General features: G+C 41.7%; 2 protein-coding genes across 6 annotated transcripts; one reads left to right on the top strand and one right to left on the bottom strand.

The window, feature by feature from the left end:
- Positions 1-1,997: 1,997 nt before the first annotated feature.
- Positions 1,998-4,530, top strand: LOC127610825 (tubulin polymerization-promoting protein family member 3-like). 3 transcript variants are annotated; one of them, XM_052081277.1, is made up of 4 exons: positions 1,998-2,055; positions 3,019-3,214; positions 3,640-3,793; positions 4,221-4,530. In XM_052081277.1, the coding sequence occupies exons 2-4, from the start codon at positions 3,027-3,029 to the stop codon at positions 4,413-4,415; spliced, it is 537 nt and encodes a 178-aa protein (XP_051937237.1). In that variant the 5' UTR covers positions 1,998-2,055; positions 3,019-3,026; the 3' UTR covers positions 4,416-4,530. The 3 variants fall into 3 exon arrangements, with proteins under 3 accessions (XP_051937237.1, XP_051937238.1, XP_051937236.1); XM_052081278.1 differs by lacking the exon at positions 1,998-2,055 and adding an exon at positions 2,205-2,385; XM_052081276.1 differs by lacking the exon at positions 1,998-2,055 and adding an exon at positions 2,207-2,332.
- A 552-nt stretch (positions 4,531-5,082) lies between these two features.
- On the bottom strand, positions 5,083-26,454 carry efemp1 (EGF containing fibulin extracellular matrix protein 1). 3 transcript variants are annotated; one of them, XM_052081273.1, is made up of 11 exons: positions 26,251-26,454; positions 25,928-26,022; positions 25,066-25,111; positions 23,970-24,221; positions 11,692-11,814; positions 11,265-11,384; positions 9,813-9,932; positions 9,370-9,489; positions 7,385-7,511; positions 7,109-7,301; positions 5,083-6,758 (listed from the first exon to the last, which is right to left on the bottom strand). In XM_052081273.1, exons 1-11 carry the CDS (start codon positions 26,345-26,347, stop codon positions 6,597-6,599), a joined length of 1,455 nt encoding a protein of 484 aa, XP_051937233.1. In that variant the 5' UTR covers positions 26,348-26,454; the 3' UTR covers positions 5,083-6,596. The 3 variants fall into 3 exon arrangements, with proteins under 3 accessions (XP_051937233.1, XP_051937234.1, XP_051937235.1); XM_052081274.1 differs by lacking the exon at positions 11,692-11,814 and having other exon boundaries at positions 26,251-26,452; XM_052081275.1 differs by lacking the exons at positions 11,265-11,384; positions 11,692-11,814 and having other exon boundaries at positions 26,251-26,434.
- Between the last annotated feature and the right edge of the window lie 1,453 nt (positions 26,455-27,907).

The following is a 27,907-nucleotide window of genomic DNA, read 5'->3' as shown; positions in this document are numbered from 1 at the left end:
AATAGCCTACAGCTACATATTGAACGCATATTTTTACAAACACATCATGCAGAACAAGTGCATGTTGGATAATTTATCTCAAAAGCTCTCCGTTTGGATGATAATAATTTAAATAAATGTCCAGTCTGGTGTAGCAGAATGTAGAAAAAGCCCTTTTACCCAACTCGCGATTGTTCTCTCTATCTCTCTCCACAATTTTATTTTTGGGTACTTCTAATATTCATTCTGATTTTCCATAGTCTTGCTAATGTTTTCTATATTTGTGTGGTACTTATTTTGTTTTGTTGAGCGCTTAAATCCGCATACAAAGTACAAGGTGAGGCAGACAATATTTTGCCTCCACACTGTAGCTACCAGCTTCCTTCAGTGTGGGTATGGCGGCCACTTAACATTTGGAGTTGTCTTGTTCGTAAAAAAAAGAAATAAAAAAAAAACAAGATATAATCTTCCGACTTCTACAGCATGTTCGGCCTTGTAATTATGTCATAATTCAAAGGCTTACCTCGTGAGCGACAAAAAGAGAAAGAAAAAAAAAAGATCAGGTTTGCGGTTCTCTGGGGAGCGGGCCCATTAATTGTCAGGATATAATTACACCGTCTTCACGCCCTGGGCCTGTCTTGTTGAGTCAAAGTAATAAGAGAATGTATGTTTTGCTTATCATCAAATGGGACCAGGACCAACACTAACATGTTCCCCAGAGGAGACAATCAGCGTCATTAATGTTTCCCTGTGAGTCCTTTAGCTTCATTTTGTAGCATTTTCTCTCGGCAAGGCTTTTTTTTTTAATCCAATTGGATTTCAGCCTCAATGTGTTTCCATGTCTAACGGAGCATTTAGCAAGGGTAGTACTGGCCCAAAGCCCAAACTCACTTGTATTCTTTGGCGTTCGACTCAGCATGACTTAGATTTGTTCTTGATTTTACTGCTTGGTGCTTTCTACTGCCTTTATTACCGATTCGTCTTACTGTTTATTGCGTTTGTTAAATCGCTCCATGTACAGCACTTTGTATGCAGCGATGGCTGTTTGAAAGTGCTCTATAAATAGTGTTGACTTGACTTGACAAAGTATATTATTGTTGGGACCGTCTTGTCAACAATCAGATTTCAATTAATCCTTTCGGGGTCATTGAGTTGTTCTTATTTGAAACCCTTTCTTGAAACAGTAACCCTACTTTATCTCTCCATTTGAAACCTGAATCATGTCTTGAAACATGATTTGGAAATCCTAACACTGCCTTGAAACCATGTCGTGAACCTCTAACCTTTATTGAAACTTCAAAGTTTTGAAACGCTAACCCAAGCTCAAAACACTACAGTACTACGAACCCCCTAATAGTGCGTGATTTGTTCTGTGTTTTTTTTAATCCAGAAAAATGCCCCAAATCTGGTTTTGAACAACTGAACGAATATGGTGATTATGATTGATTTGTTCACCGCATGCAGAGTCTCATTATTGATCTCTTGACAAACATGAAGTTAGAAAAGGTTGCAAAAAGTAGAGGCAAGAGGGAGGGGGGTTAAATCATTCCTCATGGGGGGTTGACTCACCTGCTTACGGAGAAGAAAAAAAGAGCGGGGGCGAAAGATGGGAAACAATGACACATCACGGACGGTTTCACAAAACACAACGCGACTATTGAGTAACAATTTCTCACCAAACCACGCCCAATTAATTCTAATTACTGTAAACGTGTGTGTGTGTGTGTGTGTGTAGTCTGTTTTGTGGTTTGCTGAAAATGTTCACCAATTGCATGCTGAATATATACAATGAGCGCGCACACGTCTGAATTTACACACACTGAAACGCTTCCATGTCTCACGTGAACATTCACGCAAATACGTGATTTTAACTGACGAAATGCAAAAATTTGCAACGAACCTTACGTCCAAGCGCCAAAACAATACAGACGAAGTCGCGTTGCTGTGACGTCACAGACGTGACAAATATCAAACATAAGGAATGTTTTCAAACGTTCTTATTTTGTTTGTGTTTCTGCCGCTAGTGCTTGTCGGTCAAAATTAAATCTTAGCCATACAGGAAACAACAACTTCAAGGTTTGTTGCATACATGTCGCACGTGAACATTCACGCAAATACGTGATATTTAACTGACGTAACGCAAAAAATTGCAACGAAGCGTTCGTCCGCGCACCAAATCAATAAGACGAAGCTGCGTTGCTGTGACGTCACAGACGTGACAAATATCAAACATAAGGAATGTCTCCAAACGTTTTTAATTTGTTTGTGTTTCTGCCGCTGGTGCTTGTCGGTCAATGGAACTGCCTCATTTTAAATTAAATCTTCGCCACGCTTAGGAAACAACAACTTCAAGGTTTGTTGCTTGAAATTACACATTGGATCCAGGCAATGGAAAGCATTGCAGAGGTGGTTGGCGACATCAAATGATAATACATTTTTCTTTAAAATATTTGAAATGTCATGAAGGGACCTTTGCTGTTTGGCGCGTGAGGTCGCAAAACTGGAAAGCTGACTTCGGGTTCTTTCGGCATTTTCCGACTTTTCCCGACTCGTGTCACGTCTTTCCGCTTTGGTATAGTGAGGCGTTGAAGTTTAGTTTGTCGCCAAGTAAATGAGCTTTTTTCTCGACGAAAGGGTTTTCGTATGGCATCTTATCACGTTAAAATGCACCTCAATGGGGGTGGGGGGTGGGTGGGGTACAATACCTTGAAGCATTCAATTTTTCATTTATCTTCAGCTAAATGATATTAAATTATTTTAATTTGTATTCTACTTCTCTTTCTATTTTTTACCAACTAATCCTGATTCTTGTTCTACTATGTCTACTTTTATTTATACTTCTCGTTTTATTTTTAGTTCTGCTGAGACCTCTTTCAATTCTACTTCAGTTTTGTTTCTACTTCTGTTGTCAGCTTTTTCTGTTTTTCTTCTTCTAATTCTAGTTCTTGTTCGACATCTACTTCTATTTTTTTTGTTCTACCTTTTCTTGTTTTACTTCCGTTTGTGATCGTATTGTCATTGTGTTTGTATTTACTGCAGGCCAAGTGATGGCAGAGAACTTGAACTCGGAGTCGCTGTTAGATGCGTTTAGTCGTTTCGCGGTCCATGGAGACACCATGGCCAGCGGAAAGGAAATGAACGGGAAGAACTGGGCCAAACTCTGCAAGGATTGCAAGATCATGGATGGCAAGAACGTCAACGGAACTGACGTTGACATCGTCTTCTCCAAAGTCAAGTGAGAATGTCTGCATCGCAGCTTCCCCAGGCAGTTGTTCGGGGAGTGTAGTCAAGATCTGTTATTTTGCTTGTGAGTATCATAGCGTGAGTTGTGGCCTACAGCAGCTTCTAGCAGGTGTTGAATTTGTTGAGTTTGACTGTCCCGTTCAATAAAACGTCTGAAAATGCATTCGCCAAAGTGCCGTTTGCCATTTATTGAATGGCACTGTCAAAACCAACGCAAAATGGAAACACTCACAACGAGCATGATTGAGATGCCAACACTGAACTAACTGCATGCTAAAGAACTAATGCAACCGATTCCAGGGTCTTGATGTCACTCACTTCGTTCAAGGTTGGGGAAAAACTGGTGGTAAAGGGCACTCCAGGCCTCTATCAAGTCATTGAGTCTCCAAGTGCGTTTGTGTATTTGTGTTCGTGTAGGCAGAAGTCATCCCGTGTGATCACCTTCAATGAGTTCTTGCAAGCACTGCAGGAGTTAGCGCCAAAGAGGTTCAAGGGCAAAAGCCACGAGGAGGCCATCACGGCCATCTACCAGCTGGTAGAGGCCGGAGAGCCCGGCAAATTTGGAGTCACGGTCAGGGAAACACAAAATACGACGACACAAGAACAAGAATCTTGTCTTGAGTTTTTACTGGAAAAATTACATGATTTTCTTCAACGAAAAAAAAAAAGAAAATCGATAAAAAATTGCATAGGGAAAACAAAATCCACAAGGCTTAGCATTAGCGTTTAGCATTGGGGTTAATTAAGATAAACGTTTTGTAAATATGTTAGGTTAGCAATGTTATCAGTATTACAACTCGTGTTAGGATTAGATTTCACAACGGTTATTAAGATTTGAGTGGATGAGGGTTAGCATTAGCATCGACGTTTGGGTTAGAATTAGCGTTAGTATTCTGTTTAGGGTGTAAAATTGTAACTACAGTCATTCCACGGTGAAGTGTGAGTGTATTGTCTTTTTAAAATTTTTTTATTATTATTTTTTTTTTGGTGTTACTCAGAAGCCTGTAAAAGCTGGGGCTGTCGGACGTCTGACGGACACGTCATTGTACACGGGGTCGCACAAGGAACGCTTTGACGAGAGCGGACGAGGTCGAGGACGCGAGGGCCGAGAGGACATCGCCAAAGACTCGGGATATGTTAGCTCCTACAAAAATGAAGGGACGTACGATGCTAAAATGAGGGATGAAAAATGAATCCACTGCGTACACACAATCAGGAAGTATAAGCAGCCTTCAAGTTTGACCCCCGCCTGTTCAATGGGTGCTACTTCCAAGTGAAAGAAAATAAAAACCATAATTAAATACTGTACTTACTGTTGCTACTTTTGTGTGTGTGTGTGTGAGTGATACAGACAGAAAAAGGTCCAACTGCCTATAGATGCCACACGATGGCGGCAAAGCACTTTTTTCCTATTAGACAATGCTATGGCCTGCCAAAATGAAGCTCTTACTTCAGTTCAACATGTTCTTTGCACCAAGGCGAAGCCAGACGCCAAAGCAATATTTTGAGGCTTTTTTTGTAAACATGATTGGTTCTCCCTAAAAAAATCCACTGATATCTATATACTGTACTGTTTAGTTTCCCTCTGATATCCCAGCTAAATCAGCGTTTTATTTGCGGTATAAGATGTATTGTCGAAATTCCCCACTACATCAAAGAAGTACATTTTTGACATCACATTTCCACAGTTGTCAAAGGTCATCATCATTCAGTGTGTTTTTTGGAGTTACGAATGTCAAAAGAATGAATTGAGCTTGTATCTCAAAGCACCACTAGTCCTGATCATATACTGTATTCAAGCAGGGGTCTTATAAAATAATAAAAAATTCAATTGCAACTAGAAGACGCTTAAAGGCAGTATTTCTTGTAAATCATTTTATTCCACAATATAAATTTTGCTCCTCTTGAGTACAAACATTCGATACAAGCTATGTATTTCAAAAAAATATATTTTAAATATGAGACCCAAAAAAAATATATTGATATAAACAATATATGGAAAGCATTAACAGCTGGATAAGTGCTAAGCGTGATCGGGGAATTTTTGCTCCTGTCTCTTTAAGGCACGATGGTAGATAATAATACGTACATTTTTTAAGTGAGTAACACACACCTTCACACACACACACACACACACACGTCCTCCATATGTGCTGCATTAAAGAGCCATGACGATGTAATGTGTGAAGCAACACTGGCACTGAGTGACCCACCGGCCGGCCTGTTGGCTAGCTTGTGTCCACATTTCCTGTTATTGGCGTTGGAAGTACATCGGTGCAAAGTATAAACAGCTCGGCCACATTAAGGACGCCCTTTGAGGCAACTTTTTTTTCTCTCTCTCACACACACAAACGCGCACACACACACACCTAGCTATGTACATGACTTAATGCGTCTGAACAGAGCGACTCATTGGCAAGATACCCTCCCTGAAGCTTTCTGGGAAATTGGTACTCATGAGCGCAACGGTGCACCAACTTCTCGATTGTGATGAGGATGATGACGACGATGGTGGTGAAAATGTCATTTAAAAATGTGAAAATGTCATTTAAAAACGTAATATAGTTGTGCCTTGGCTGGGTTTACATTATTCAATGTATCTATAGATTTTTCATGAATGTGTAGCTTTTTGATGAAATATGTTATGATTTAAAAAAAACAAACCTGTGTATGCAAACTCAAATTAAAGCTAGATCTGATCCTGTTTGCGCATTTAAGCAAAATAAAACATTGCAAAATCCCACCGGCGTTTATGACTGCCAACACAATTGCATATTCATACATATTCATGCATGCATTGTTCAAACAGGCTCAATACATACTGTCGGATATCGAACCTGTTTGAATCTGGATTCAAACCAGATAATGTCATTTAACATGGTCAGGTGCTTATAGGTGTGTCACCTTATATCCAATTTGGACGAAATTGTTTATGTTCATACAGGCATTCAACACAATGTCAAATCTATCTCAGTCTGGATCCGATCCAGATAAGTCCTTTTAAGTATTTTAAAACTCTTTTTTTTGTGGCAATTTAGAAGGACTTCTCGATTGAGGTGTACACCTTATAGGACACACTAACGGAGTAAAACGTTCTGAAATGTTTTGTCTTGATCTCATTTTTTTTCCCCACAAAACCTGGCGGTTCAACAGGGGTGTGTAGACTTCTCCTATTTAGATATGAATGCTCAAACGGTTTGCCACAGTGCTGCGAAACTACAAAGTCATCACTGTGGGTCCACTCGGCTTCTTCATCGTCGTGCGGTGGCGACATATTGCGAGCTCTCCTATTTTATGATCAATAACGTACGGTATGGGAAATGTACAGTATGCTAGGCGGAGACAGACTTTGGCTGCGTTACGGCGGCGGACGCTCAGAAGGCGTACGCCCCCACGATGACGGTGAGCCTCAGCAGGGAGCTGGAGTGGTAGTTCATGGTCAGGTGGTGCGTGATCATCTCCAGGTCCACCACATACTCCCTGGGGCCCGACAGGGGCTTGGTGAGCACCAGCATGGCGCTGGCGTTGCTAGAACGCTGTGGGGGTGGGGGGGGGTGGGGGGGAAGAAAGTTCACTCACTTGGCCACGTCCATTAAACGCACACATACACCAGTTGGGGCCAATTGATTGAAGTAGTGGACCGGTCCATTCCCCCCCCCCCCCAATTTTTGACCCAACAGTTCTTCAAGTGGATGATTTATACAATGCGGTACTATTTTATAAAATTAAAACCGTATCACCCCTCCCCCACAAAAAAAAAAACATTGAGGAGGGGGGGCTGGAATATTTTAATTCATTTCAATGGGGAAAATTGATTCATTATTTTTAATTGAGTTCGGAACAACACATTGTTTTGTACAAAATCTCAGCAAACCGTACGACTTACCCGAAGGAAAAAGTCACCCGCCTCATTACCGGCTTTGATCCTGAAGGTGTTGTGTGTGTTGGCGTAGATGTTGGTGGCTTGAATCTGGAAGATGTCAGCGGGCACGGGCCGCTCGGCCTGGATGCTCATGTACTTGTAGACGATGGATGGCGGCAGGCCCTGGCACTTGGCTTGAGAGCGGCAGATGCAGCGGCTGCCCAAAGGCAAAGCAATTGTCCGACATTTAGTGACCGAGCAACAACGTAGGCGCAGAACGAGCGTGTGGCATTGACATACTTTTCTGAGGATTGGGTGTAAGGTGCCGCGCAGGGGTTTCTGGGATAGCAGCGGAAGCCGCCGTAGTAGTTCCAGCACATTTCATCGTCTTGGCAGTTGTGTGTGCCCGCCTCACACTCGTTCACGTCTAGTCATGACACCACAAAGAAACGACTTTGTGTGAAAATAATGGAACACAAAAATTGTGTGTGTGAGCCAGAACCAGTTCAGGGTGTCCCCCGCCTAATGTCCGAAGACAGCTGAGATAGGCTGCTGCATGCCCGCGACCTTCATGAGGATAAGCTGACTACAAAATGGATTGATGGAGAGTATTTGTTCCGTTGTATTATTTTTTAATTCCCGACAGCCCATTATTTTCATTTCGATCTCATCAGTGGTTATTCAGCGATTAAGATGCTCACTAAGCTAGTTAGCTGTGCCTGCAGCTCTAATATGCATCTTCCCTTTGGATATTCTGCTGGTGTGATGACTTTCGAGTGCCTTATTGCCTGCCATGAGTGCGCACGTCATGCAGAGAAAAGGTAGACGAGCAAGGAGGGAGGAAAAAAAAATGTCTCTTGGTAGCCAAAGGAGCTACTACGAACACACCAGAAGGTACCAAAATATGCAGCCTGCCATTCAGTAGGAGTTCTGGGGGGAATCCTGTACGGCTGACGGCAGTTACGTGAAGGGGTATTAGGAGCAAGGCCGTGAAAAAAATGAGTCGGGTCACAGGTAGCCCAAACCACAGGTCTATTTGTGGCACAGCAACGTGGATTCATCTCCTTCCTCGCACAAATGGCACGATTCATGGACACCCCTTGAGAGGCCTGCACCTGACTGAGGCAGCGGGGGCAAAAACATAACATCAAATAAATCCACTTAAAAAAAAAACTAACACCAAGTGTGTGTGTGTGAATTCAGTGAGGTGGCTTAGAGGGGAGACACAGTGTTGATGTGTTGGTGGCTTGTTGTGCTGTTTCAGAGGGTAGGCCTCGTTCTAATCATGAGCCGCACAAAATAATTGGTTCATTGATTGACATGGATTCTCTTGATTTTCTTATCGGGTTAAAATGTTACTTACATTTTTGCCTGTAATATTAAAAAATGTGGGCGGCCCGGTAGTCCAGTGGTTAGCACGTCGGCTTCACAGTGCAGAGGCACCGGGTTCGATTCCAGCTCCGGCCTCCCTGTGTGGAGTTTGCATGTTCTCCCCGGGCCTGCGTGGGTTTTCTCCGGGTGCTCCGGTTTCCTCCCACATTCCAAAAATATGCATGGCAGGCTAATTGAACACTCCAAATTGTCCCTAGGTGTGAGTGTGAGCGTGGATGGTTGTTCGTCTATGTGTGCCCTGCGATTGGCTGGCAACCGATTCAGGGTGTCCCCCACCTACTGCCCGGAGACGGCTGGGATGGGCTCCAGCACCCCCCGCGACCCTAGTGAGGATCAAGCGGTACGGAAGATGAATGAATGAATATTAAAAAATGTTAATGATAGAGGTAATAACAATGACAGCTCTGATCATGGTGACAAATCATATCCGCCTGAACACAGAAGAAGATAATCTCTCAGTTTTACTGTGATCCTTACATGTGATGCTAAGACACAAGTTCATACACTCATTGGGAATCTCTTGTACTACACTACACTAAACTAATTCAAGTTCTGGATCGAGGACAATATAAACCTCAGTGAAATTTGTACCAGTGTCTCAGATTAAATGGCTATGACCAGTGGTGTTTCCCAGGGGTCAATCCTGGGACCCCTATTGTTCATTCTGTACATGCTTCCATTAGGCCAGCTAATACCTAGCTATAAAGATGACACTGAAACCTACATGTAAACTGGGATAGACTCCAGCTAGTGAGGATAAGCGGTATGGAAAATGGATGGATGGATGGATGGATGGATGGATGGACTATAGCTTTAAGTAAAACTGGTCAGCGACGCAAAAAACGGTTTTGGGAGTACTGGAGAAGACTGACTGATTGAGGACGTTGCAATACCTTGACACAACCTGTTGCCCTGCAGCTGGTACCCTTCTGGGCACTCACACGAGTAACTTCCCGGACTGTTGATGCATTGGTATTGACACATGTAGCTGGAGAAGCTGCATTCGTCAATGTCTGTACAGAAAAAAGCAACATACATAATGACGTCACGATACACAAACATTTACGGATAGTGAGCTTTCGTGTGTTTTTGTTTGTTTGTTTTTTAATGAACAGGAATTGCATTACTAACTTTCTGGATGAACTTAATTGTTGTGAATTTTGCCATTCAGCTCCTTATCGGAGAGCAGCAAGCCATGCAAAAAGCAGTGAAACACTGAATAGCGAGAGAAGGTCAAATTTTACCTTCATTCGGAAATTTCACCCAGAAACCCAAATTTTCTCAAACCTTTGGGAAAAGCTAGTGGCGGTGCATGGATGTGATGTTTGGCGTTTACCTTGGCAGGAGATCAAATCCGGGGCCAGCTCGTGGCCTTGGTTGCACTGGCACATGTAGGAGCCAATCAGATTGTAGCAGTGGTGCTGACATGGATTCTGCGTGTCGCATTCGTTGACATCTGACAACGTCAGACAACGCAAACGGTTAGGATGCGCATTCCGCATTAATGAGTTACATTAATACACAGGTAGACAAATGCCGGGCTGGCAGTCTGTCAGCAGGAGGACCTAACACAGTTTCCCATAAAAGCAAGGGCTGTGTTGTACTGCACAAACAACACCATTGAAAAGTTTGAGGCCAATAATTCATTCTGACTTTTAATGTCATTGATGATCGGCAGTCCTTTCAGAGCCTTTTTTGGCTCATTGTTCTGGGACCACCGACTAATTGTGTGTTCTGTGACCGCCAAAAGAATAAAAGTAGAATCGCTTCTTTTACCAGAAAAAAAAGTGTGTTTCGAGATTTTTCAGTTCCGTAGTAATTAGCAGTCGAAAATGGGTTGGATGGATGTTGACGCAAATATTTGTTTGCATTTGCGACATCTCAAATGACAAAGTACAAATCAACAAAAAAAAACATACCGTGAGAGATGGATTTTGACGACAAGATATTACACAACTATGAAATATGCAGCGAGTGACGCGATCTCACCACATGGTTTGTTAGTGACATTTTTACATGCCGTTTGTCATTAACAACTTGAACGGCATCCTCTTTTCTCACAATCTCAAAAACACACACTTTCTACTACCTATACCATACTCAATTTATCCCAGTCATACAAACACTCTGTTGAATGTGAGATGTCCGAAATTGTCAATTACCAATTGAGGTGACAAGCCGAGTTTCACTGCCTTATTTATATTCAACCCACAAACTGTGACAATCTGAAATCCAATGTGATGCAACGCTGCCATCTAAAGGCACCTGCTTGTCATTACGGTTATGTAAAAGCTTGACTTTCACAGATAAGCTGAGCGAGACGCCCCCACCCCACCCCCCTCCATGTCGAGCTGGTGAAAAATATACTTAACAAAGATATCCATACGAGATGACGAATATAAATGTCCATGGCAGTGAATGACAAAATTTTTTTTTATGAATAATGTTTTGAATAAATACTTAAAATTATGTCAGCGGTGTCCGTAATAATTTGGCCTGCTTATTCCACCATGTCGTGCCGTGATTTCGTCAAGATGTGTGTGGTCTTATTTCCTGGTCTTTGCAAGCATTCTAACATACGCGATGACGATGACAACTAACAACTCCTGCGGTTCACTTGGCCTCCATATTATGGAACTTGGCAGAGGATAAATAACGATGTCACCGTCAACGAAGCATACCGTGTTGCTTTTTTACTATTTCCAAACACACACACACACATTCACACACACAGACACACACACACACACACACACATGCACGCATACTCGTCCTCTGCGTGACTTACCAATACAGCTGTGGTTGTTGTTGGCCAACTGGTGACCTGCATTGCACTCACAGTAGTACGAGCCCTGAGTGTTCACACACGTGTGCATGCAGTAGTTGGACAGCGCACACTCGTCTCTGTCTGCAGAGAGACACGCGCACACACACGCACCATGTGAACGGTTCCTTTGAGGGTCGTCGATTTACAATCCATCTGCTTGAAAGTCATGTCCGAGGCAATTTTTCAACGTGGTGAAAACGGTAATGCGCTAGTTAGTAATCAGAACTATCTCTGTAACTTCCTCAAAAGGAAATACGGATGTATTTCATGGCTTTCGGGGACAGCGGTTACTCCAGTGGGAAGTGGAAAGTCATTTTCCGTTACGCCACTAGTATGCGAGGATGTATGTGTCGCAGTTATGATGTTTTAGGAAATGACAAAGACTGACCTACACATTGGTTTCTGTTCCTCTGATAGCCCGCAGGACACTGGCAGCTGAACGAGCCCCTGGTGTTGAAGCAAGTCTGCTCGGGCCCGCAAGTGTGTCGGCCTGTTGCGCACTCATCTATGTCTGCACTCCACACACACACACACACACGCACGCACGCACAAACACAGGTGTCCTCAAACATATGGCAAACAAAGCCGAGCAATGCTACGCAAGATGCATCGTAAAAATACAACCTTGGATACGCCGTCAGCCATTTATTGAAATGCAAACTATCAAACACACAAATAGAAAATGAAAACACTCTCAAAAAGCTGCTGTAGGCCACTACTCACACCCAGTCGTGCATACATGGACTAATTTGGAAAACGGTCACATACTTCCAAATTTCGGCTTGTCTGACATCAACATGACAGAAAAAAACAAAACTAAACTGAATGCAACCCTTGAAATTCATGAAATACAAGTCATGAAACACAGTGTATGATTGATCACCATCTGTTGCATCCCTCCCACCTACTCTCTTCTACTCTTCAAAACATAACACACACACACAATGAGCATCCAAATACGCCGATGCACTCCCATCCCAGCAGGCCCACCAGCAGTCCTCCTGGGTGGTCCCTCCAGTGCAGGCAGCCATTCGGCATCAGTTTCACAGTACGTCAAGTCAGTTATCCCCAATACCACACACACACACACACACACACACACACACACACACACACACACACACACACAGGATTAGGATAGAGGGAGTCGTTATTTTTGTGATTTGGCATGTGCACGGACCAAAAATAGTGCAAAAAAAAAAAAAAGGATGTTTGCAGTGAGTGGAAAAAGCTAAAAATGTTCTGCTGCTGCTATTGCTGCTCGTTGATGTGAACAATGTGTGACGAAAAGAAAAGAGCCAAAATCTGTCAAAAGCGTGATGGAATTGTTCGGGTCATGTTACGCGTTAGACATTACGGGAAGTTGACTTTTAAATGTTAAAACAAATAATACTAAAAACAAATTGTTGGGTCCCTGGAGTCAGTCCCTTGCCATCTATCACATGTGAAATTCAACAAACAGTGATAGTGGTGGTGAAACAGTGCTAATTGAGTTCATCGTACATAAAAATTAAGAAATCATCATATCTTGTTGCGCCAGTACTGGATCCATTGCTTGGCAGCATCACTAGTGTCTAAGAGGTCCTGATCTTAGACATAATTAAGAAATATAATAATAGTAATAATATCATCAAGCCAATTTAGCCCACTGAAAAGGCCAATCACGGCTCACCAGTTTTCTGAAGCTGAGCCACGATTGGTTGTCACCTGAGCGCCGAGCAACTGTAATGTCAAAATGGCCGCCCCCTGACGTGGCTATGATCGCGGGGGATTTTGCTGTTTAACTCTTATTCCTCAAACACAATACTGTATTAATCACAATGCCGTGTTTAGACGAGTGGGGCGGCATTGAACATAGTATGGTCAAGAAAATTTTGGGCTTGACTTCCCCTTTAACTCATTCAGTACCAGCCAATTCTAGACCAAGTCTGAAAAGACGTTTAAAAGCGTCTTTCGGAGTGAATGAGTTCAGAAAAGTCATCAAAAATCAGAGAGAAAGATATTTGGGGTATTTTTTGTTAGCGTTTCATTTTGACCGAACAACATGTAAAAGGTTAAGACACCGGGTCAAATTGTGGAGAAAAAAAAGCATAATAGGTCTCCTTTAATACAAACCCAAGCACGGAAGACCAAAGCTTTTGAAAGCGAGTGTCGGCCACCTAAATGCACCCGTAGTATCTGCTATCGGTACACTTTGTGGCGAGACAAAGCATTTAAGTGTGTTCACAGACAAAAGCGAGCTCGGTCCAAAAAAGTGGCACCCTGAGAGACATCAGGTGCAAACTTTATACGGGCACACACAAGGCTCCCCCACACGCCACTATATATTTAAATTTAAAAGAAAAAAGGGATGAAAGCAGTGTTGTGGCGGAAATCCACGCTCACTGATGTGGCTTGGAAGGCGCCCGTGACGGACTTCAATAGCACCACGGTAAAAGAAGGTACCGGTAGTTGTCAAAGCCGGGATGTGGTATTGCTGTTAAATAAACGACGGCAGCACCTGACCTCCTCTCTTAGTTCTAAATTGTCATTGACCTAATTAGTCGAATATAAGGTGTGAGTGTGAGCGAGGATGGTTGTTCGTCTATGTGTGCCCTGCGATTGGCTGGCAACCGATTCAGGGTGTCCCCCGCCTACTGCCCGGAGACGGCTGGGTTGGGCTCCAGCACCCCCCGCTACCCTAGTGAGGATAAAGCGGTACGGAAGATGAATGAATGAATGAATAATCAGTCACAGAAATAATGACTCCCCATGTTTCTTTATATTTTTTTGACACAGTTTCTCAAAATTGTGGAGGATCATCATTGAATGAGTGTCAATAAACAGACCAATGTACTTTTAATGTCAGGATCAAGTCAGGACCGCACCTTGCAGCTGGAGGTATGTGGTGATTCACAGGGACTGGAAATGGCGTGCCTCCTGTCAGCAGCCTCGCATAAACAGCGGCGGTAAAAACTTGATATCACAATACTGACGTGAAGCCACTAGAGCACCACTTCTTTAGATCACTACCTGCTAATTCCTGCCAGGCACTTACGGGTCTTGACTGAGTGGTGCTTTTTAACACTATGCACAATTGAGGCAAGCAGAAGCGCAAGTAGGCAGGCCTGACTCTGACTGGATGTTTTTATTGCAGAGCTGGGCAAAATGACTTTTAAGTCAAGTCAAGTCAAGTCAACAGTATTTATAGAGCACTTTCAAACAGCCATCGCTGCATACAAAGTGCTGTACATGGAGTGATTTAACATATACAATAAACAGTAAGACGAATCAGTAATAATTTTAGGAATTTTAGCCAAATTCCTGCAGATGGGGAAAGTTGGTGATTAGGGGCGGATGCCTTCATTTGTCCAAACACATTTTTGGAATAATGAAATATAAATCACACGCACACAAGTTCGGCATATTGGGCTTTGGGGTGAAATTTCAGGATGAACCTAAAATGCAGTCTAATCATCCGAGGTGAACTTAATTTGACCTTCTGTCAACTTTTGAATGTCAAACTTTTTATGCAAATAAATAATGTCGTTTCAGTTCTTTTTTATACTTTGCTTTTCGTTTCGTTTCGTTTCTTTCTTTAACTATAATAAACTAGCCACTGAACTTAGAGAGTCACAGAGTGTCATGAGCAGGTTGCAACAGGGAGATCGGAGTTGTCACAGGAAGGAATATAAGTAGACTTCCTTACAAGGCAGTTTAGTCCAACTTTTTTCTGATGAAAAAACATCTTAAGAAAGGAAATTGTGTGTGTTTTAGGGGGCTGGAACGGATTAATTGGATTTACATTCATTTCAATGAGGAAAGATGATTTGAATTTTGATGGACTTGAGATACAAGTGTGGTGATGGGACGAATTAAAATTGTCTCTCATGGCGCCGTTGCAGATTTATTGGTGACGTTCTCTCCCACATCCTAAAAACATGTATGGGAGGCGAATTATCTGTAAGTGTGATTGTGAGTGTTAATGGTTGTTCGCCTAAGTGTGCCCTGCGATTGACTGGCAACCAGTTCACGGTTTAAGGCCCCAGCATGCCCACAACCCTCTTGAGGATAAAGCGGTTCAGATGATGAATGGCTAAAAAATAAAAATAAAAATAAACGCTTTCTTAAAAATCTGCAATACAGCACAGATGCGAATAATGAACCACTTGGTCTTGATTTTAACTGACTGGGCATTTTGGTTTCAATTTGAAATGACATCAAGATGAACTTGAGCACGGTTTCGCCCTGTCATGATTAAGACGAGAGACCCTGGCATACAGTACTGTACATCGAAAAGTAAATTATTAGTACACGTGTGCGCGCTGTAAGGCAAAGAACGCTCTAAATAAAAGCATATGTGCAGCCGGGGGAACATCTCACACACTAACCGCTACTTCGCCGCTGAGCCTTTGATGCACTCCCAGTACTCTGTGCGTGTGTGTGTGTGAGGTGAGGGGGCGGGAGGGTTTAATCCCATACTCGGTGGGCTCTCGGGTCCAGTAAATCTGCCCAAACTGTAACTTACTGCATGGAGTAAGTCCATATAGTTGACACATAAAACTTTTTTTTAACTGCAACAAGCCACCAAAAGTGATGATGTGTGAGGTCATCCGCATTTGCTTGACACAGCTCTCTTGTTAGCAACACGCTCGAGTGAGGCTTTCCAAGGGACAAGTGGAAGTGGAAAGAATGAGGAGAGAGAGGGAAAAAAAGGGTGGAGGACTTCTCATATTTTATTTATTTTTTGTTGTTGTTGAAGATTTGAAGTTAGATTTATGGCGTGATGTCAGAATTTTAAAACTCCCTTCGCTCTTTTCGGGATTAATTCGAAAGGCCTCCTGGGAGTTTTGGAGGGGGAGCTCAAAGAATGCGTGTGCATAATAGTGTGTGTGTGTGTGGGTGTGGGAGTGTGATGTGGTTGCACATGAAAGTGCAGTGCTGGGAAGTAAGAATTTAAAAATATGATGTTACTTTTCAGGTATCGGTATCAATAGTTTGGGAGTTTTCATGATCATTTTCACTGAACACCAGAGTGCAAAGAACAAGTCCAAAAAGATGAAAAAGTGCATGATCATTAATTTTTTTTAATTTTATTTTTTTTAACTTTAACAGATATATTCACTATATGTCGGGGCCTGGTGTAATTATCACTGCAGAGCATTTAGTCTTGTTTTCACTGAAGTGATCGCAATGGAAAAGCAGGAGGATATCCAAGGAACAGTTTGGACAGCATCGCTTTCTCTTTATGTATCCGGGATTACTGTATTGGATAATTGAATCTTTGCTAAAGGAAAAAATGGGGGAGTGGGGGGGTGTCACGCGGGCAAGAAGCGCGATGCTAGTGCAAAATCACATTTATGTCAGAGCTAAGCTGTAATGCACTGGTTTGCCACGGTAACACGACACACACTTTCAACATGCGTACATGTATAGGTTGATGTATTGTGCATAAAAAAGGCCAACAAAAATGTTACCAAAATAAATGTAGAACAATAAACAATTAAAGAAAAGTTTGTTTCGTGCACGCGCAGTCTCATGAAAAAGAAAAAAATAATAATTATTAAAAATGGGAGTGCTTCCCTTTGATAGCAAGCCGGAGCAGAAGGAAATCAAACGAAGCAAAGACATAACTCTTATTCGCATTAGAGCGTGAAATATTTCCGCGTTATGTTGTTGAGAGGGGAGTTTTAGTTACGCTGAAAGCCTGGCTCACTTTGATTTGTGCTCATACTCGGTCAGAAACATGCCCGATGTGTGCCAGGAACATTCCCTCTTTCACTGATCTTTGGTAATAACCTGTCTTGCTCCCTGGGAAGTATGAATGCACCAGCAAAGACATACCACAAGAAAAAAATGATTGCGGAAAAAAAATTAAATCAGATTCATAAGTGTACTACAACATTAACTTCAAATTATACAATCTCGTTACATTCAGTGTTTGTTCACCCGTAGCCGAAGGAGAACAAGTTGATGCCGGAACATATTAATCGCATTTCTATTCATTTCAATGGGGAAGGCTGATTTGTACAACAGATTTAATAATCATGATGACAGTAATCTCATAAAAATATAATACGTAATGTATTTGGTATTACCTATGAATCAATTGTTCGGTTCAGCAACAGGTGGATCTCCCCCCCCCCCCCCCCCCCACCGTAATGTCATAGCTATAAATTACAATGCATTGTCGAATCCGCAAAAAACAAAATGAATAAATAAAGCGCTGCGTGGGGATTTATAGGCACTGTGTATCCCTTTCCCGACATGAGGTCAACGGAAAGATCAGCACACGGTGAGCAGATGAGTGGAGGAAGCAGCTGGCCTCTGGACAGCCGCCACCAACAACAGCAGAACAACAGCTTTGTGGACACGTTCACCTAGGACACCGCGCAGAGGTGCTTGATCCCCGAGCACCCGTCGCTGATGTCAGCAAGCGGGGGGAAATACACAGGTGTTGCCTGCACCATGGATATGTGCGCCACAAAAAAAATATATATACGTATATTTTGGGGTTACTACCCCCACCAAGTGCAAATGTGGCCAATTATGGACCCGAAGTCGTGAAATTAAGTCGGGCCCCTCTCTCTTGAACGTATCACATCTATCATCATCATATCTAACTACATTTAAATTCCTTATTTCGATCCAACATCAGACCTGAGAAATGCTTGGTTTATTCCCGTTGACTGTCGCAAATTGCTGTCAGTTTCCAACTTTGAAAATTCCTAAAATTTCGCAACCCTTTTCCTGAGACTCAGATTTCCTTCAAACCAACTTTGCGCACCGCTATCTGGCATCGAGGTGCAACACACCCTTGCAGATAGACTCGCAGGCAAATATTCTATATTCTCCGTGAAAAAAAAAAAAGACTCATGTTACTTACTGAGTCACTTACAGTCGTTGGTAAGCATGACTGTAATATACTGCCCCTCGGAGGCCAAATTGAAAACACCACAAGCAGCGGCAACGAATTAATCGTGACGCTGTTTACTCCTTTACATTCTAGTTAATTGTGTTATTATTAAGCACATTACTACAGAGTGCCATTTTCCCGATTTAAAAAAAAAACAGACTTCAAAAAAAGTTGTTATTATAATTTTTTTTTTTAAAGGTTTAACCCTGGGACAGCGGTTACTACAATGGACAGCTAATTATGTCTTCAGGTGACAGGGTGCATGAAAGGATTAAATTGAGCGGGAGCGGTAAAACTAAAAATGTTTGATTTGGTCTGTATATGTGAGATGTCCGATGAATGGGGGTTCACTGTCAGAGAAACATGGTTGCGTGTCTCCTTCCTCCAAATATCATCGGGTTGTCAACGCGAGAGGTGAAACTGTAAAGTCAGCGTGGTGTTCCGCTCCCCCCGTGCTCCTTCCCCCACCTGCTGCATTCCAGCTTCCCGCAGATCGATGTGATGGTTATCTGTCAAGGTGGTGAGTAATTTTTACCATCACAAAAGACGGCAGCAAACGAAAAAAGAAAAAAACAACCCGCTTTGACATTCCAGAGATACTCCTCCCGAGCCATTGCATGCTAATGGCAAAATGTTAGCACTCTGGGAAAAAAAAATAAAAGTGTACAGGTTGCCCTCGTCTTAGCGGCACTAATACTTGGGAAATATTTCCATTACAACAGGTGAGGAAGTCGGTGAAGTTCGCCAGGCACATGGGTGTTAATGTAGCCGGCGTGACCTCGGCAAAAGAAGACGGGTAAACAGGAGGGGCAAGTCTGTTCTTGCCCCGCGCTGCAGTGCGTGAGTGTCTAATTTCGACCATGAAAAATACAATGATGCCACGCCTTCGTGTCATTATCTGTTTTTTTAAAGTGTTTTTTTGGTTCTTTTTTTTCTGTCTCAAAAACAAAACAAAGGCAAATAAGAAATAACCACCAATATTTTAGACGGAAAGAAAACAGGGATCTGATTGCTTGATGTAAGGGATCAGGGCTGATGAGAACACATGGAAACAAAAACCGAGGAAGACATGACAAAAGGCAAAAAAAATAGCTCCCAAAACACGATTTTAAAAAAATATATAATGTCTAAAAAATTCATGGATTATAAAACAGTTATCTATTAATTTGATCATTCAATTGGCTGTCCGTTGATTTATTGGTGTGGCTCGAATGAGTGTTATCAATGATCAGGATTTTAGTCTAGAGTGGTACGTTATGTATTTAATTTGTTCCAAAACCAACTGAATTCAGCAAAAATAAAGATCCCCAGTAAAATTAATTGACAGGGTATTCATCCAATGTGTCTCTTTTTAATTTTAAAATTAATTTTTAAAGACAAAATGCACTTTAAGTGAAGATACTGCCGGACTCAAAAACAGCACTCCGAAGTAAAAAGGGGGGGAAAAAAAATTGTCATGGGCCACTCCAAGTCGCCTTTGAGGGTGGTCTTGGAAGGCGTCCCAAAATAATCACGCTAACCGCTTGTCAACAGTGCTAATGACTAATTAGACCACTTTTGATGGACAACATTCATTTGTGGGAGAGGGTGATCTCACCACTGCTGGAAATAAGACTTAAGAAGCGCAAATAAAACTTACAGCCAGCCACTTGAGGCCATCTTGCGTGCGCGCGCCTGTGTGTGTGTGTGTGTGTGTGTGTGTGTGTGTGTTTAGTGGGCGGGCGAGGTCATGGAAATGCAAGTATCATTAAGCTGTCACACTCGCACTTGAGTTTTATAGCTTGTGTGGCTGTTGAAAATGTCGCTGCCAATTTGTGTCACTACAACAACAAACCGAATGGGTTCAACATGAAGGACAAAGGGTTGGGTTTTTTTTTCTTTTCACTTACTTGTCAAAAGATATCTGCAGGGTAATCATTCATAAATAAAGAAGCTACATCTATGACTGTCTCAATCAAAGGCCGACATTTTGGTAATTCATCATAGCGGATAATGAATACATGCTTGTGAGTAGTGTCGTATTATCTGTCTTCATGTGTCACCCCGCAGTTGTCCGTTGCCTAACGGGTGGTAAAAGCGCACCTAGCAATGCTCGTTGAGCAAGTTCTTCGGACTTCTTTGAAAATGTTCACCCTCCGTCTACTATTCGATTGTTGCCTTGCTGTGGTTTAATCCAGCGGTCCCCAACCCCCGGGCCACGGACCGGTACTGGGTCCATGGGTCATTTGGTACCGAATCGCACTGGAAGAATACGTAACTTACATTACTTCTGTTTTATTAATTTTTGGAAGCGTTTTTTTTTTTAATGACCAGATTCTCTGTTTCATCCGTCTACAGAAGGTGTCACCAACATTTTTGAGGGTGAGAGCAACTTCATGTGTACCGATTGTGTGAAGGGCTACCAAATTGATACACGTCTGAAATAACATATTTGTCCAAAATACCTTCAATAATATGAGGATGGGTTATTTTTAATACTTGATGATTTAAATTGTCAGACTTTGATCGTGTTTCGAAATGTCTCACAGTACTGCCAATGTTTGCATTTTTAAATCATAATTTCTACTAGCAAATCACAATGTCCAGGCACTGGCGGGCTACTCAAGTGGTCTTCACGGGCTACCTGGTGCCCGCGGGCACCATGTTGGTGACCACTGGTCTACAGTATGTCACTCTTGACGCAGGGGCGCGCTTCTCAGTCACGTGATAGCTTACCGCTAAAATGAAACCCAGGGGCTCGCTAAACGAGTGAAAAACAAACGTCTTTGGAAAGTTTCTTTGGTAAGGGGAAAAGGCCCAGCCAGGAGACAGAAGAGGAGCCTACGACTTTCAAGAAAAGCGCTTTACAACATTTTACTTGACAAAAACATATCGTAATGGCATAATTAAAATAGAACGTAAAAGAAAGGTTTTTGTCCCATTTTGGGCTACAATTACACAGGCGTTGCGCTGCTCCTTCTGATGGCCACCTGGGGGCAGTATAATGCACAATACGAATTTGCATGACGGTTTCAGCCACTCAGTCAAATTAGTAGATCTTTGTAGAGGATAAAGACCTCATACCCTTTTGAGTATCATATTGTCTGTCTAGGAGAGTGTTGCTCCACAGTTTTTGTTCAACTGCCGGTTGCTTCACGGCTTACAACACTGTGACATATATCAAACCTATTTTGACAAAGTAAGGAGTAGAAAGTACAGACATTTGTGTTCACATGTGGGGAGTAATAGCAAAATAATGAAGACTCAAGTAAAGCACGGATACCTCATAAAGTATTTGTACTTCCCAACGCGGCTCTTTCTTGTCATATCATCATTTTTCTGTTCAAAACACTCCTTTGGCAGTCCAACATGTGGAAAATTGGCCGTGTCCTTTTCCCCGCCGAGTGTTTCGCTGATTTCTCGGGTTTACTTGCCACACACACACACACACACACACACACACACACACACACACACACGCATGCACGCACAACATGGAGTCACCGGAAAACAAGTGAGGCGGCCCGTAAAAGCCGTGACGTTATTACGAGCCTTTCTGCAGTTGGGCGCTTTGCTACCACACTTTCATGTTTCCTTCGGGTTTTTTTTTGGGGGGGGGGGGGGGTTCTCTTCTGCCCGGCCTGACGTTGCACTCCTGCTTTGACTCAACAGCAGTGAGTGCTGCCATGCACGCCCCAATAAAAGCTTACGACTCACAAAAAATACACACCTGAGGAATACCTTTGATTAACCCCAAGTAAGGTTCATCTGTTCTAGTAGGCTTTTCCTGGCATGTTTTGTGCGTTCTAGCAGAAGCATGAAGGACTTATATATTTAAAATTAAGAAAAACATTTTAGTCAGCTCCTTTTTACTTCTTTACTTTGCTTTTAAATGCTTGAACTCTTGGTTGTCAATGCGATAAAAAATACAAAGCACATTGGTTTGACCTTTGAATGAATTAATAAAGTTGCCTTGCCTTGCCTCACGTGGAACTGTTCATAATTTCCTCCACCTTGACCAAAATACCCAAAATGAGTAAAAACTATTTAAAAAAAGGAAAAGAAGAATAAATCCATTTCAATGAACCAATTTTCTTGGGAGAAATTGGCACAAATATTAGAGACTTTGGCAGTTCCACGATATTTAGAACCAGAATGGTCATTGAGTTTGAGCCCCCCCTCAGAGTCAGGGAGCTCAACACGTTCGTTTGCTTTCTGAGGAGATGCCAAAAACATCATGCCACAAGTTTTATAAAACGTGACATCACACAAGCTTGCAACACATCTGGCGCGCACGCGTGCATGTGTCAAGCAGATGGATGAACACTTCACCTCTGGAGCGCTCAAGTCATTAACAAGTAATTATCCACCAGCGGCCCACGCTCCTGCTGTATTTGGCCAAGTGCAACAGAGGCATACTGATGATATTTTGGGAGATAAGGAGCCCCTTCAGGCCAAATATTTTTGAAGCGTGTCGAGTACGGAGGTGCTACGCAGATGTCGGTAATGGAGGATTCCAATCGGCAAGCGAGATGCTGTAGGCCACCCTGGCTACCAGTCAATTCGATCAAAGAGTGCAATGTTTAAAGGGGATGTAGAATGGAAAATGGACATTTTAATGACTTACTAACACATGCTAGTATATCTTTACCCATCAAAATGAATGAAAATGCTCCCACAGACAAAATTGTGTCATGTGTGTTTTTTTTTTTTTAACGAGGAAAATATTACCCTATAATAAATTGTTCTACTCATTCTGATGAACGCACGATGGTCTCTTGGGAGGTTGAGGGCGGGCAGTGTAATACAGAAATACGGACATACTTGGAGACAGCAGAGATGTCACAATGCTCAGGCAGTAAAATTAGTCGTTCTGCACAGAGGATAAAGAATATATCACGGAGTACTGTTGTATTGTCTGTCTACATGTGCTGCTGCCATTCTTGTATTAAAATTGCTTGAAAGGGTAAGAACACAGCCATGCAGATGCTAACAGTTTGCCCGGACGTATGGCATTTCCCAATGTTTTTGCGTTAATATTAAGCTAGTGGCCGAAAGGATAAGCTATGACCTTGTTTTACTCAACTAAAGTGTATTTATAGAGCACTTTAAAACAACCACCGCTGTATACAGTCAAACTAAAAATAAAGTCTCAGCATGAGTCAAAAGCCAAAGAATAAAAATGAGTTTAAAGAAAGCAATGTGTAATTCTCTGTACCACACCCACACCAAGGTCCTCTCACTGATCAACTTGGCTCGGATGAGCTCCACAGAAACTTTCAAGATGGACAACCAAGCACTTTCGCAACAATGTCCAACTATCAAGCTCATCCACACCAACGGGTGCATCGTGTCAAAGCCAAAAGGTCAAAGGGGACATCATATGGACAATTGCATTTTTTAATGACTTTTATACAAATAGTTGGATCTTTGGAGTGCATGCCCATCCATCCATCACATGTTAAGGCAAACAAATGAGTATTTTGTCAAACATCTATAAATGAAAATGTGCTTGCAAGTGATGAATTTTGCTGAATTATGACAATTTACACAATACAGCCCAACCACCCATTTTCTAACTGGTCTGAAATGTATTTATTTATACATACAAATGATGTACTGTATCTTTGTTTAACTATCTATGCCAGTAAGATAACTATCAAGTCCTTCGAGAGTATGTATGTCTTAAATTAGGAAAAGAGAAGATAATAGGGATAAGGGAGCTAGTCTACGCTCCTGCTGACTGCCCGACCACAACAGTTAATTTTACATTTCCAGAAACATGCTCTTACCTCTGCAGATGTTCTGGTTGTCAGCCATGAAGCCAGCGGAGCAGCGGACCGTGTGAGCGACCCCCCCGGGAAACAACCGAAGGAGCTGTGACTGACTGGGTGCTACAGTGGGCTTTTGAGGGGGCACCTCCTCGCCCTCCTTGGTGAAGAAGATGTGGGCGTTATTGGGAAGGCACAGGTAGCCGCCGTAGTTGTTGACGCACAGCAGGCCTCCTTTGCAGGCGTCATCTAGCAAGGCACACTCGTCGACGTCTAAATGAGGAAGACAAAAGGGCGGTAAGTGCACCGGACTGTTCGTTACAATTGAATAACTTTCATAATATGATTAAATGGACTCTAAGCTTTCATTTAAGACGTATCATAAAAATATATCATTTAGCTTTCAAGAGTTACAGACACTTTTTTTTCACCAATATCCAAAGCATACCACATAATGTACCAAACATTGCATGGGCATGTGTGGCTGTAATGTATTTAAGAGATGACACGATAATATACGGATTTACCATGAAGTAATTCCAGCCATTTTGAAGCTGTGATCCAAAGCATACCACATCATGGGTCTCGCACTGAAGTCTACAGTTCAGTCATCTAAGGGTTTCCACAGAATGTTTCATTTAACATATGGGAATTACTTCCAGTTTGGAAGTACAATCCAAGGCATACCACATCATATTTCTACAACTGAAATGTAGAGTAAATACAGCCATTTTGAAACCATGATCCAAAGCATACCAAATTAATCATATATTACCAAAGTGTAGATCTTCAGGTTTCACTTCAGATGTTTTACCAAAATATGGCAATTACTATTAAGAAGTTAGAAAAGCATGATCCAAAGCATAACACATAACGCAAGGAAAATGGTAAACTCTACAATTAAATTGAGCGAAGAGGAACGTGCCAGACCCTGTGCTTTGTTGTGATTGGCCGGACTATATTTTGGCGGTGTGGTTTAGCAGAAGCGCAATTACCAAATGGTACATGCCGTGTTTTGATCTTACATAACTCTCCAAGAACTTGATTATTATTTAACCTGTCTCTGAAAAAAAAAATACTGTGAAGATTAAAATAATATTTTGTCGACCAGTCTTACCTTTGCACTGATCACTAACACTGTCATACTCGTAACCTTCAGTGCACTGTGAAGGAAACACAGTCATGTTAATGACATAAATCGACCAACAATCACAAGGTAGTCATTGCTGTGGAGTTGTCATTATATACTGTATATATTGTTTAATTTAGTCTGTTCTAATTAGTTTAAACAGCAGATTTGATGGTTGTTATTTTTTGGGATATGATTTGTTTTTGGTTTAGGAATACTTTGTTTTTTTTTTTTTTTTTTTTACATATGAGGATTATATGGCAACTGCAAGATTAAAAATGAGCGTACTTCAATGTCCTCTATGTCACTCACTTGACCACGCCCCTCACAGGCACAGCTCAAGGGCACTGTTGTTGAGGTGACTTTTGACCTATGCCCATGTGCAGTAATTAGACGATCGAAAAGTCCGGTACTTGATTTCTTTACATCACACTCACTCATTATTATTGTGTTTTATTTTGTTTCGAGAACAGATTTATGGAATGGGTGGGAGTGGTATGTGAAAAATTGCCATCTAGGTACAGATCAGTTGTATTTAACTTAATATTTAAAATCGGATTTTCTTTTTATTCAGGTTTTTTTTTACTTCTATGTTCAATGCATTTACATTGGATCATTAAAGACGTTTTAAATTGTAACGTTTGTATATTTGAACTCAGTGTTGTTTCAACTTAATTTAACTAAGTTACGGCCTTGGTCCCCAAAGAAATTCAACTTGTAATTCAAGGTACTTCTGATGTTATTTTCTGCAATCTTTTTAAAACCTTTAAGACGGTTATTCATTTTCTGCCATCCAAATGACAATTTCTTTCATGATTATTAATTTTTTCTTTATTCTTTGCTTACTTACCGAGTAAGAGATTGGCTCCTGAGCCTCCTGGGGGAGGGCACAGGAGAAAAGAGCAGCGAGGAGACCCATGCAGATCCACAACATGTTGACGTTCACTGTGGAGTGACACAAAAATGAAAGAGAGAAAAGTCAAGTTTTAATAGCATGTATGATGACGTCTTCAACCAGTCTTGACATCTCCTGTAATATCATGTTGACGCTGGAGCCTGGGGGTATGTGACCACAAAAAATGAAGGATTGCAGCGTCAAAACCTTGCGGAAATACGCACGGGTTGGTAGAACTTGCCTGGGTTGAAAAATAAAAAAATCGGACGATAGCTTACCTGGGGAGCTCGCGCAAGTGGATGCCAATAGGAAGGTCCGACACGGTGGAGATGTTAAGTGTAGTTCTGCGTGGATAGTGAGCGGGTAGAGCAGCATTTGGGATGAACACGACTGGGGTGAGAGGATGACATGCAGGGGGCGGTAGTCGGGGGGTGGTGTGCCGGCCAGGTTGGGTCTCGCTCACCGGGCTGTAACTGAAGCAAACGAAACAGCCTGCAACGGCGACCTCTATCGACTTCTGTTGGTACTGCAGACCTGAAATTCAGCATTAATCATAACAGGCTTATCACTTTTCAAAAGATTTGCTAGTCCTTGGAAGGTGAAATTTATAGGTTTATGATTTCAATACTTGTTTTAAATGATTACAAATATGGTACAATAAATTGAAAATAACCGTACAAATGTAAGCATCGCTCCGGGATAAGGCTGTGACGGCGTCCTCTAGCGATAAGATGCGTTATTGCATACACGAAACGCCTTTTGACCTTTTTACGGTGTCATAATTTTTATTTTTTTTGGGGGGGGGGGCATTTAAAAAACAGCAAATTGTGTCACCCTGCCTTTTCAATTAGTTTAATTTTATTTAATGAGAAAAATGAAAGTATTTTTTCAAGATTTTTTTAGTCAGGAAAAAGTAACATTAAGAATTGTTAAACTACTATACAGTATATATACTGTATATATAAACTATTTTTTTTCAATGGGTTCATTCATCAATAATGACCAAAATTAAATTCAAATAATTTGTCATTGACAAAAAACGTTCATAATACTTTTTAAATTAGTTTAGGTTATACAAAATTACCTAAAAAAGTGTTAATTAAATATAAAATTCTTCACTTTTCCAAAGCTAGTCTCCCCCCAACTCCCCATTAGAACCTCAAATATAAATTCAACAATTTATTTAGATCTGTCATTGAAAAGGCAAATAAAGCTCAGGTATAATAACACCAAAAATTAATATTTGTTTTTTTTTTAAATACGAAAACATTAGTCCCCCACAGAACTACACAGATTATTTGAGTGAAAGAATATAACAGTAGCAATCACACACATTCATCCTCTAATGTTACAACGGCACATAACAGAGTGCTTACATGGAAAGAATTAATCAGTGATTGCCTTCCAGTATGTTAACATTTGATTAAGCAAAACTGTCAATGCCGCAATATCAAATCTTTGCACTCTGCACTCATTCCATTTGACTGAAATAATTATTGACCTTTTTAATATTCCTCAATCATCATTGGCTTGTGTCTTGCAAATGCCGACCTTCTCCTGTGAGAGGCATGCTATGGTCAGCAGGTGGTCAAAGCCAATGATGCGTCAGCAGCTTTGGGGATGTTTACTTGAGGAACATCTGCTGTGATGACGTCACTTCCTGCTTGTCAAAGTGAGGGGGGGGGAAGCGAGAGAGAGAGAGAGAGAGAGACCCAAACAAATAGGCTCTTGCTTAAATGTTTATTTGAGTTGGCAGTACACGGACAAAAGTAGATACAATCACCTCCGCGATGATTACAAATGAATGGTTGGTAGTGTTTCAGAAGTCCAACAAAGTCATTAATATGTCTCAAGTATTAAACTTCAAGTTTCAAACTTCAAATCCCACATTACAGTGGTACATTTTTTTGAGAGGCTAGAATGGATTCATGGCAC

This window comes from Hippocampus zosterae, chromosome 11, assembly GCF_025434085.1.
Source record: "Hippocampus zosterae strain Florida chromosome 11, ASM2543408v3, whole genome shotgun sequence".
Taxonomy (NCBI): Eukaryota; Metazoa; Chordata; class Actinopteri; order Syngnathiformes; family Syngnathidae; genus Hippocampus; species Hippocampus zosterae.
This window is presented reverse-complemented; position numbering and strand designations above follow the sequence as displayed.

Bases quoted from the DNA above. Each gene is read 5' to 3' on its own strand.
- efemp1 (XM_052081273.1), bottom strand. From the start codon at position 26,347: ATGCTGCTCTACCCGCTCACTATCCACGCAGAACTACACTTAACATCT. The intron at 25,112-25,927 runs GTAAGTAAGCAA...TTTCCTTCACAG, and splicing joins AGGAGCCAATCTCTTACTCG to TGCACTGAAGGTTACGAGTA. The intron at 11,385-11,691 runs GTCAGTCTTTGT...GTCTCTCTGCAG, and splicing joins GAACAGAAACCAATGTGTAG to ACAGAGACGAGTGTGCGCTG.
- LOC127610825 (XM_052081277.1), top strand. From the start codon at position 3,027: ATGGCAGAGAACTTGAACTCGGAGTCGCTGTTAGATGCGTTTAGTCGT. The intron at 3,215-3,639 runs GTGAGAATGTCT...GTGTTCGTGTAG, and splicing joins ATCGTCTTCTCCAAAGTCAA to GCAGAAGTCATCCCGTGTGA. The intron at 3,794-4,220 runs GTCAGGGAAACA...GGTGTTACTCAG, and splicing joins CCGGCAAATTTGGAGTCACG to AAGCCTGTAAAAGCTGGGGC.